This window comes from Hetaerina americana, unplaced genomic scaffold (assembly GCF_022747635.1).
Source record: "Hetaerina americana unplaced genomic scaffold, ioHetAmer1.1.p SCAF_11, whole genome shotgun sequence".
NCBI classification, from domain to species: domain Eukaryota; kingdom Metazoa; phylum Arthropoda; class Insecta; order Odonata; family Calopterygidae; genus Hetaerina; species Hetaerina americana.
The window spans coordinates 18385415-18397008 of record NW_027286181.1 but is presented as its reverse complement, the minus strand read 5'-3'; the positions used below and the strand labels follow the sequence as shown (position 1 = coordinate 18397008).

The following is an 11594-nucleotide window of genomic DNA, read 5'->3' as shown; positions in this document are numbered from 1 at the left end:
AGTTTAAATTGTGTATGTTTCTCTGTGGGGCGGCAAAAAAGTAGCAGACCCCAATGGATCAGCAGTTCAAAATGATCTCTTCCACTGAGGCGTTCATCGGTCACTTTTATTTCCAAGAATGATTTTTACGCTATATCACGTCCACACATTTAAAAATCACTGGGGAATGGTGTCCTTCGGAAGCATTCTTTTGCCTTGATTTTGAAATTTTTAGGTCGCCAAATATCTCCTACGTTAATGAACCTCTTCCTTTTAATCGGTGACATGCAAAACATTCTCCTGAGATAGACCAATAAATATTTCAGAGATGTTGGAGTTCTCTGCCAGAAAGCGCGAGGACTGGAGGATGGCCAATCATGGCATGGGAATGTGCTTAATATAAATTGTAAATCGGGCAGCTATGAAACTAAAATACAACGGACATTATTCTCCAGAATACAGATGGGGATTTGGTGTGATTTGTAAAATTGTATTTATAATAAGGAGATGCAAAGATCTTTTTTATACCGCATTGGAAACCTATTTACGTCACATACTGCTATTTGAAAACATAAGCATTATCGGGCCCAAAGTATTTGGGAAATCAAATTTTGGAAAAAAAACTCCCGGCGGGTGACCTCAAATTAACACACAGTATTAGCCTTACTAACTGGTTCCAAAACAAAATTTAGAATAACCATCAACCAAAGTGCTAGTTTTGGCACAATGGTAAAGGCCTCACAAATTTGCTATGGATTCTTTTCAATGTGGCACAAGGAACTTGGGAAGATGACTTTGGGAGGATTATTTTTTGGTATAAATGGTAGTCAAGCAGCATTTTCTCACCATATCATAAATTTTATAATTTTCATTTCTCCAACTATATTCTCAGTTAAGCTTTTAAATTGCCTTAGCCATACTCAAAACTCATTACCTTCTTAACCACTGGTAATACCACTTTGCTCTTTTTAATTAAATTTTCTATTACAAGCAACATATAATAATATCCTTCATTGAGTAATTTGAATGAGTTAATGCATCCCATTCAAGCTTTTCAAAAATCAATTCAAAAAGTAGCCTTATCATCCACATTTCACCTGGTTGTTAAGGACGAGAGAAATTTCATATTAAGTCTCCGTTATCCACATTTGAATGCAAAAGCTTCACTTGCAAATAAACTAAAATTATTGTTTTTCCCAAATTGACCCATTATATGTGTCTTCCCAATCCCATCCCCCAACCAAAGTGAGGGGATCGCGATGGTGAATTGGCAAACGTACTGGCTTCCTACCCTGAGGACCCAGGTACAAATCCTGGCGATGACATATTTTTCAGTGACGTCCCAATCCCTACTTGAGGTACTTTATGGAGAGCACCTCGAGTGAGTACGCCATCTGTCGGATAGGATGTTAAGCTGCAGACCCCTTTGCGCCTTTCGACTAGAGTAGGATAATACGATGCCGGGTTTAACTCCTCCCTTCATCCTTTTCTCTCCATCCCTAATGGCACAAATGACCTGAACTGTTGGCCTCCTCCCATAAAAACTACTACTGCTGAAATGGTATTCAACCTCCCACCCCTATGCATGTTTCCCCCCCTGCAGACTTCAGCTACAGTCTTAAACTCTAAAGAATGAAGCTAAGAGCATGAAGTAAAAAGCCTTTGAGCTCAAAAGTAGCCCAATCATACTCTCTGGGTTGCAACACCATACCTTCACCCCGGGCATCCCAATTTATATATCAGTTGGCAGAGGAAATAATATAACTCTATGGCTGGTTGAAGTCTTAATTAAAGGTATTCAGTAACATGGAAATGGTGCTCCAATCCACGTCTGCCAACTCCTGCATAGGGCAGTTTTCACTCCTAATGACAAGGAAACTCTCTTCAGCTACCCATACCACATGACCTTAGCCACTGGCAGTATGATTCATTCTTACTTCTGCACCCAATGGAAATATAAAAAGACATATTGGTCTGGGTGAAGATTAAATTTGTTTGCGGATAGAGGATTTCCCCACAGCTATGTGACTGCATTGAAAACATTTTGCAATTTTTTTCAATAAACCAAAAATGTATGCAATAGGTCTTTTGGAAAATATAATTACAAGAGATATGATGGCTGTTGGTTAATAATTTGCTTTGATTGGCATAGCTCCATTTGTGTCCTTATGATTATATGAACTTTGTTTGGGTGTCATCTACGAGTTAAAGAAAGAAAAATTCACCTATGAATTCATTTAAAAATACATCAATGTGTGATTCAGCTTTGTAATTTTCAATTGAGTATAAAATTTCTGAGGTTTAAGGTGAGATTTTCACCCAAGTAAAACTCCAAAAAATTTCTAGGTCATCAATTGGAGTCCCACTTTTCATGGGAGTCACATATTGACAATTTGTGAGTATGATCAGCTCAATCTGTTATTTCATTGGGCTTGGATGAGAAAGGGTCATAATTGATTTTATCATTGCTGATTATTATGGAGAACATTACTCTTAACTGATAAAGAGCATTGTGATGAGACTCCTCTCCCTGTGCTAACAAGGCGCTCCATGTTCAGAAGAGAGCTGCTCGCTTTATCGAAAAGGAAACTCTATGTGCTTTTATTTCAACAAATTTTCAAAATGCTAGGTCTGCTTCTACTGCCTTGTATTTCTTTGTGTAATATTTATTAATTACTGTGATACTGATTAAGAGAGGTACACAAACACTAATGGACACTTAACTAGAAGTTGAAAAAACTTCTACATGAAACCTGTTAAAAGAATAATAGGCAGACAGATTGGACCAAAAATATGGCAAAAAAATTACATAGCAGATTACCTGTGGACATTAAAATGGCCAGTAACACTTCATGTAGGAAGAAGTTACAGCTATTCCTGGAAAGAAAATTGTAAAACTCTTGACAAGTTCATGAATGAAAGGAGTCTCCAGTATACATTCTACAATGGTACATGTATTTGAACCAATTTCATGACATATATTACATCTTGACTTGTCCTACTCAACTTTTAAGAGCTGTTCCTCTAATTTCTTGTTTTTCTAAATTATTGTTTCTTAACAGATGTCATTGGACTATGGCCCATTATTGAATGAAATATGGTTAGTCTCAGCCTGTGAAATTTCTGAAGCCATCTGATAAATTCTCAATATGCTCATATATACCATTCTTGTGGGGGAGAGAGGTAGAAGGAGGGGTGAAGAGGAGAGGTTGTGATCCCTTCTTGACTAATGCGTTAACTAAATGTGTTGACTAATTTGTACCTGATGATGATGCCTAAGCATTGAAACTAGTAAACTAAAATAAAGAACAGTGGAAAAATACGCTTGTACATTGTGTTATTCATTTAATAATTCAGCTATGTATTTAGAAACTGTTTTGGAGGTTAGGTAGAGTAAAAGGAACAATAATAGAAGACTGTAAAGGTTAAATAAGCATTTAAAAAGTTGCAGGAGTTGATGGCAGCTATACGAATTAGAAATGTAAAGAAAAACAAGTGAAAACTTGCGGACCATAGTTTTGCTTCACTCAGACTTTGAAATTAAGGCAGGAGGATAAGCATAGATTGGAGGCTATTGAGATGTAGGCGTGGAGAAGTGAAAAAAATTAAATAGATAGACAGAGTTATTTATTTGGCAAAATTGAGACCTAATGGTCCCTTCTTCCATTTAACCCATAAAATTAAATGCATGGAGAGGAAAACAAAGGATAAAGTGGTACGGAAAAATCATTTTAGGGGGAGATATATGACTTTTGGGAGAAATTTGATTAAGGCTGAACAAGTAAATACAGGAGTCAATGAAAGGCAATGGGATACTGATGACTGTGATATGAGGCGTATAGGAGGCAAAGAATAGGCATTTTGGGTGGAAATGAGATACATAGAAAGTATGAATGGCAAAGAATGAGTTCTTTAAATATCTAGAGAGGGGATTAAGGATATTTGTGTCATATTGGCTTAGGCTTTAGGTGAATTCATAGGGTCCATCAAAAAACCTACCCTGGCTCAGCACTGTTCAAACAGATAGCCAAAAATATCATCAAATATTCCCTAACTCTCTTCCCTTGCCCTGTTTAAGACTTCTTTGTCAGCCTTCCTCTCCCCTCTACTCTTTACATAATTCATATAAAATATCTCCCAATCTTTACTCTTTTTTTTATTCAAAGATCACAGGGCCTGTTTCTCCATGCAGAGAGTCAATGTGTAAGGCCTCTGAATAGTCTTAAATGCAAAAACCTTGATCATGCAGCCAAGTGCCCAGTGAATATATGGCAAGGCATCCATGCAGAGCAAGTAGGAATTGAGTTCTGAATTTGATGGAAACCAAGGTAAGAATCAATGTGGCTTTGGTCGTGAGATCCAATAAATTTACATATATATTACGCTCTACTTGTGAACCACATTATTTCCATCATAACTAGGAAATGTTTATTTGGGATACATGTTATTTCTTCGATAAATCCCCTGCACTAAACAAGAATGGTACATCAGAGGGACAACTGTCCTTCTGGAAATCTCCAACCATTTTTTAAAAGTACTTATAAATAAATTCCAGACTCTTGTGGAAAGAAGTTCCTTCCTCGGAAATTAAAATTATCATGAATTCACACAAAATTGCAAATTATTTTCAGTTTGGATGATTGGTGAAAACAAAAAAAAATTTCCTTCATCACCAATTAACCACATCCTCTGGTGAATTTCATGAGGAAAACACATGTATTCACTAAATTTTTCTCACCGAGTAACAAGTACTTCACCATTTAATAGTATCAACATACTCTACTTGCATATTACAAGGACTTGCCCCTTACATAAATGGTTTCTGATCCAAATAACACCCTACTCAGAATCAAAACCTTGACTCATCTAGATTTGTCTCTATCTAGAGTCCCTGTCATTATCCTCTCCTTCTTTTAAAAGCCTCTTACATTAACGTAATTTACTTCCTAACACTCATTCCCCTTCGCTCATTTTTTGACAGATATTTACCAAACACATAAACCATTCCCTCTCTTGTAATTTAGGTTTTCCTATTTTGATGAGTTATTTATCTTCCCTAATATCTGATTGCTAACTTAAAGCACTACTGTTTTATGAGAGAATGTTTGGCTATACAGGGTAACAGATTTAATGAAAATGGTGCACATGAACAAGTACTCTAGCAATGGTGATGTGCCTATACGCCATATTAAGAATTTATTGCTAATATGAACATGAACAGAGAGCCTTCAAATCACTCACACCATGAGAAAATCAATTTGGGTACAAACAGGTGTCAGAGGAACAAATCTTAACATTGGTTCCAAATAACACAATCACCGCACCAATAACTTGGTTACTATAATTTAAAAGAGAATAAAAATAGCACAGCACTTGTTCTTTGTCACAAGAAAGAGGGTCATAGACCCTATAATGCAATTAATAATGACAGGCATGCATTGTTTTACACTAAGTTAAAAATCGGTTTTTCCAAGAAATCCACTAAATTCAATAAGTCCTACATAAGAGCAGATTTTTTCAGATTCTTCCCTATCAGTGGATACACTGATGGCATGTAGTAGAACATAGTTTTGAGCAAAAGTGATTGCTGTTAGCAATTTAATTGCCAAGAAAACATAGGCATGCATATAATCCCCTTACAATCCATTAATAATGTGGATGGGGCCTTGTTACCAGAGTTGAAACAATACACATTTTCTCCTCTGTACAAACACATATCCTTCGGTTGGCAGGCTAGTTTTACTCTTGAGCAATGCACAAGTAGGTGGAATGGATACCTGAATCTTAATGCCTTTGAAAGAACCTTCCGCTTCACAGCTATACGCACAGAGCCTATAAATATGTACTGTTTACATTCTACATGGTGTGAATGCACAAAGATATGAGGGCTTTACCTTTTGTGAAAAAATTTGAAATTTCAACGGTGAATTGATAAACTGTAAACGCAGTAATTTAACTTAAAATTTCTTTAAGATATTACAGTGTAAAAATTTGCGTGGCATGTATACTCATGTATTACTACAGGTATCAGCACTTTAAAAACCTTATGTGACACATGAAATAAATTCAACATTATTATTATGCTTCATTATTCCAAGAGAGCGAATTAAGAAAAAAATGTATATGAACTATAATTTAACATTTTAATGAATGCCCAAAAAAAAAGATGTAATGATGGCAAAATTTAAGTATTAGTTTCAGGACTAATTTTAACAAGTAAATTTAAGGGAAATTAACAAAGATCTGCGATTTTTCGAAAATTGGAAACGACCGTTTTTAGGGGATTCCAGGGATAAATTTATTCCATAACCTAACCAGACAGCATAGGGCCTGAGGATAACGCAGCCCATATCAACAGTGCTAATTAAAATAAACATCCATTGATAGAGACTATAAATTTTGCTGTGCCAAATTTTGATCACTTCCCGAATACATTTGCGCATATCAAAAGGCAACGCATACTCCTTCACTTCAAAGGACAGATCATCCGTCATTTTAATTTTTCTTGAATGATTTCTCACAACACCTTATGACAATTCATTTCTTAATTTAGTCTCGTGATCCTATCCATGAACTCTCATACCGACAGCCGAAAGAAAGATTTCAACTAATTTGTTAACCTTCTAACAAACAATTGCACCATCCTTATCAACCTCGAACAGCCAGTCACATTCAGTTCGTTCAACTTCACCGTCACTAGAAACGTAAATTCTTGATCAGCCGTAGGGTATTGATGAAGGCGATTAAAAACCCTTTCTTTGGTTTAAGAATTGGGAAATAAATGCTGCCAAGCCTTCTTCAAAACGCCTGTGTTCACAGAATTCCAGGCACCCGCAAGATAAAATATCGCATCGCTGATGCTGTATTGGGATAAAAAATACTGAACGCTCATTTCATGTTTACATAGCTTCTTCATAACGTCGATTCTGTAATTGCACATGAAATCATGTATGATTCCTCGATTCATTGGTAGAATAGCTGAAGTTACATCGGTGGGCAGGAACACAATAACAATATTACCACTCACAAATTTACCATCAAGAAGCTGCTGAACACAGTTATCCAATAAAAGCAAAACTTTGCTGTCTTCAGATTTGCCAATATTTTTCAAGTTCAATTTAATTGATGGCACGAAAATCGTCTCAAACCACAGATTATACAATTCTTTATCCATACGTCCAATACTTCGACGGTTGTAAACAATAGATGTACCTGCATCACCCTGTGATGACAGTTCATCCTCCCCAACTGCCAACACCTGCAACTTATGATTACCCGACGCATTTGCGCAAACCAAAGCAGTTAGTTGTTCTTTGTTACTCATAAAATCATCATTAATACGTTTAATTTTATGAACACCGGCGTCATTCAAGGATCGCCAGAGCAGGTTCGATTCGCATGCACTATAAATCTGATCCGCGGATAAGTCATGTTCCACGACTAGAGTACTGAAATATTCACAAAAAATTTCAGATGCCCCGTGAAATACAGTAACAACAGCGTGGGACGGTTCAGCTGCAAAACATCTTATTCCATGTCGTGCCTTAAACCGCGCAAGCCAACCATTTGAAAATGCACACGGCTCTTCAATTTTCATCTGTTCATAGAGCTGCTTAGCTTTTTCTTTAACCATAGACCGAGAAACTCTGCTACCCTCGGAACGGCTGGTTTTATACCATTCAAATAAGGCTTCCTCAAGTTTTTCTAGCTTTCCCTTGCGTAGAGTACTTCGTCGCTCGCCACTCTTCTCTGGTTTGCTCTCGGATAGAAACTTGCGAAGCACTCCCTCTTGAGCCTTTATATTGGTAATAGTAGAGTAACCAATGTTGAATAGCTTCATCAAAATTTTCCGGCTAACACCCCTTTCCAGGTGATTGCATATCTCCATTTTCTGATGTAACGACAAAACCACTTTTTTTCGCTTTCCCAGTTTCTTCTTGCTCCTTTTCGGCGGCATTACGGCGAGCAATCATTAATTTAACAAAGTTAACTGTATTACCAACATTATTCACCTTTCTGCATCAGAATGCCCTCAATTGCGCTTTGGTTGAAAAGTATACATTTATAACGCATTCTCGTGGTTGCTAATTTTTTCGAATCGAAATATCCCGTACATAATTCAAGCGCGCTCACGACGGTTAAGGCAATTGTCAAACAAAATTTAATAGAATTAACTTGGAGCGATGAATTCTTCAGTGCCGTACCGTAAGTGCGAAAACACTAAAGAAAGTTGTACTTTTTATATGTATTAGCCATTATAAGGATGTTTACGGTAATTTTCCCCGCAGGTATATGTCTCAGCAATGAAGATGTAGAAGAATTGCAAGCGCTGGAAAGTCAACTTAAATGTTTGATGAGAAGAAGTTTTGAGCTGGAGTGCAAATTGTTTATGCCAGAACCTAGGAAATTTGAAGAGATAGATGCAGTAGCTCAGCCATCGATAACGTGTGTCAAAAGGAAAGAATGGGACCTTTCAAATGGAGAAACGAAAATGCATATTAATAAGCAGTATGGTAAGTGAACTCTCCGTAAATTTTGCTTATAGCTTATTTTCTTAAGGTGAAAGAATTTATTTTTTCCAGGTATATTTGTAACCGATATTGAAAACGGTATGACCGTATGCTTCAGGACGAGTCACAGTGATGGATACTTCGTGTGTTTGAAGGAAGAGGGTAACATTTCTTTTCTTATTACAAATTTAGTGTCTTCTCTAACCTTATATTACGACGTAATTAATTAATGTGGCTATGTTAATTTTTTCATAGATTGTTTTGTGTTGGATAAATATCATTTACCTCCAATTGTACCTATCAGAGAACTTTGCGATAATCTTACAAGTGGAAAAAGGGAGTTGCATAGGTTTTGCCATAAAGTATACCATTTTATAATGGTTTTCGAAGACCGGCTAAGACAAATTCACGCTGTTAAAGTAAGTGCGTAAATGTGACATTAAAACAAATATCATACTATCTACCATACGTTCTTGGTCCATTTCACTAATTTAATAATGCTCTTTACAGATGAGTAGGTATTTTGAAAAGATCGAATTTTTCTCTTCGCATTCTACAGAGTATGTCAAAGTTGGAATACCTAAAGCTGATACTGCAAATGCGCACGAAATATGTGTTCATCTTTATTATCAAGCCGATTTTACTTACCCTCAAAAAATGAATGTTGATTGCCCAGGTAAGTCAGCAAAATTGTTTTGGTAAAATTATATATGGCTTAAAATATTTCATTGTGAAACACTGATAAAGCAACACAGTAGTTTGAAAATAAAAGAATTAGTGTTTCCTAGGGTGGTCAGTAGTAGCATAAAAGAGTGAAAACTTTTTTTTGCTCTTTGAGTGTCTCATGAAGTAGAACGTGTACAAAATTTCCCTAGGCATGTGGATGTTGCCGAATGGCAATTCTCCCGTTTTATTCATGTGGATATGTTGTTTTCAGGTATGAAAAATGAAGAAAAATTGAAATTAGTTGAGAGATGTCAAGTTTTCCTAGTCATGCCTTTGCTTGATTCCATTGTACTTGCTTTCTTTTGAAGCTCGTTTCAACATTTACTGGCACCTTAATCATTTCAAAGAAGAAAGTACCAGTCATATTAAATGTATTGCTAATCATACATGAAATCTGCCATTACTTTGTGTCACTTGGATTCCATGTTCTCTCAAAGGGTTTATTATTTTTAAAAGCTTATATTTTGCAATAATTATGCAATTGGTAGTAACAAACTAATTTTTTGGGTTGATGCTGTTTCCTAAATGTTCATCCAATCATTTAGATTCTGCACATAACTCATATTGTTTGTACCACCTTTCAATTTTGTTATATTTACGTTTGTGTGAGAGGGGCGATTTTATTTTCAATAAAACAAACGTGTTGCCTCCATGAGATAATCACTGGAGGCACTATATGGATGTTCTTATAATTAATTTATTGTTATTATTTGTGCATAAGAACTTAACATTGACAATTAGAATTAACAATGACCATTAGAGAAATTGCCTTTACTTGCCTGCGTCTTTCATAGGTCCCAACTAAAATTAAACCACAGTTTAATTCCTTCATTGTCTACATCTTCGCCAAGACAAGTCCTACATTAAGATTAAGACCTTTGTATGTGAAGTGCATATTATTTTTGTACCTAAAGTCTTATATTTCAAAGTATGTACTTATACTTTGAATCAAAAGTTTTCTAAAGATTGTCGGATGTACTTGGAAATATACCAGTAGTGCCATAGTTTTTCTTGAAACAACATATGGAAAGCATCTTGCAGATGGATATAATTTTGGGTGACTGAGGAAATATATCTGAATCAAGGAATTCAGGCTATGATATTTTTGTCAACCAGGGTTATCAAAGTGACGTGGACAGTCTCGCATTCTGTTGATGCTTTCAAATGTTCCTATGCCTCAGGTTAGTGAGATTGTAACTTAATTTATTACACACTACCCCAATGAGGACATAGGATTTTCTCTCAGCAATCAAATGTTCTATCCAGAGACTACTATTTAGCTTGATGTTCTGAACTGTTGAATTTTCATACCACTTGTTTCAGATCCAGAGAGATACCCAATTATGAAACAACCACACTTTAAAAAACTGAACTAAGCCATAAACCTAGTGTGTAATGGTTAGTCAAGTTGCATGCCCTAAGGAATACCTGTATATACTTCAAAAAATGCAATAAAAATCTAAATAGTTCATGAATTTACAGGTTCCCAAATTGTTTTTAATGAATCACTAATTAAATAAATAAGAATTGGCATAGAAAGTTTTGTCTTTTTCTGTGATTACTGTGACATTATCTTTAAAAATATCCCTATTATTAAGTCATGAATGTGATTAGCAGTTCCTAGAATTAATCTCATTTTGTTAAGAATTCACATTTTTTTAAATCTTTTTGTATTTGAAGGAATGTTATCCTACCTATCTTTCTAGGGAAATATCAGAACTTCAAGCAAAATATCAATAGCTCTTGATCGGACAGTCTCCATCTGTATTGATTTTAGCTGACGTGAAGATGATTTCTCAATATTATTTTGGGTTTCTTAAATTATGGAACTTACAGGATCATGAGTGAAGCTAGGTACCTTGGAAATATAATTTCAAAATCTTCTGTGGCCGTGAATGCTATATTGGACCCAAAAATCTGAACATTTTTGTGAAATTCATCTGCATCATTAGGTAGTTCAGTAATCAAATATTTACATTTTAAATGTAATAATACAAAGATTTCAATGGGAGATCAAGATGGTGCGGGGGCTAACGTACTGGCTTCCCACCCAGAGGGCCTGGGTTCAAGTCCCGGCGGCATTGAATATTATTCAGGTATCTTGATCCCTATTTGAGGTGCTTTGTGGAGGGTACTTTGAGTGAGTACGCCGTCCGTTGGATGGGACGTTAAGCTGCGGACCCCTTGGTGCCTTTCATAAAGAGTAGGCTAATGCCAACGCCAGGTTTCTCTCCACCCTTCATCCTTTCCTGCCCATCCCCTATGGCGCAAATGACCTGAGATGTCGGTCACCTGTCCTAAATACTATTACTAAGGTTTCAAACAAATCATTGAGTGATAAAAATGATTTTCAAGAAAAGTAATAAGTTTACAGATTCA

At 36.0% G+C, this 11594-nt stretch overlaps 2 protein-coding genes across 2 annotated transcripts; one reads left to right on the top strand and one right to left on the bottom strand.

The window, feature by feature from the left end:
- Nucleotides 1-4146: 4146 nt before the first annotated feature.
- On the bottom strand, nucleotides 4147-7867 carry LOC139701094 (jerky protein-like). Its single transcript, XM_071599670.1, has 2 exons — nucleotides 7015-7867; nucleotides 4147-4286 (listed from the first exon to the last, which is right to left on the bottom strand). The coding sequence occupies exons 1-2, from the start codon at nucleotides 7865-7867 to the stop codon at nucleotides 4147-4149; spliced, it is 993 nt and encodes a 330-aa protein (XP_071455771.1).
- Nucleotides 7868-8078: 211 nt separating this feature from the next.
- LOC139700957 (uncharacterized) lies at nucleotides 8079-9892 on the top strand. The gene is made up of 6 exons (XM_071599472.1): nucleotides 8079-8184; nucleotides 8268-8492; nucleotides 8562-8651; nucleotides 8745-8908; nucleotides 9000-9165; nucleotides 9427-9892. Exons 1-6 carry the CDS (start codon nucleotides 8163-8165, stop codon nucleotides 9519-9521), a joined length of 762 nt encoding a protein of 253 aa, XP_071455573.1. The 5' UTR covers nucleotides 8079-8162; the 3' UTR covers nucleotides 9522-9892.
- Nucleotides 9893-11594: the final 1702 nt, after the last annotated feature.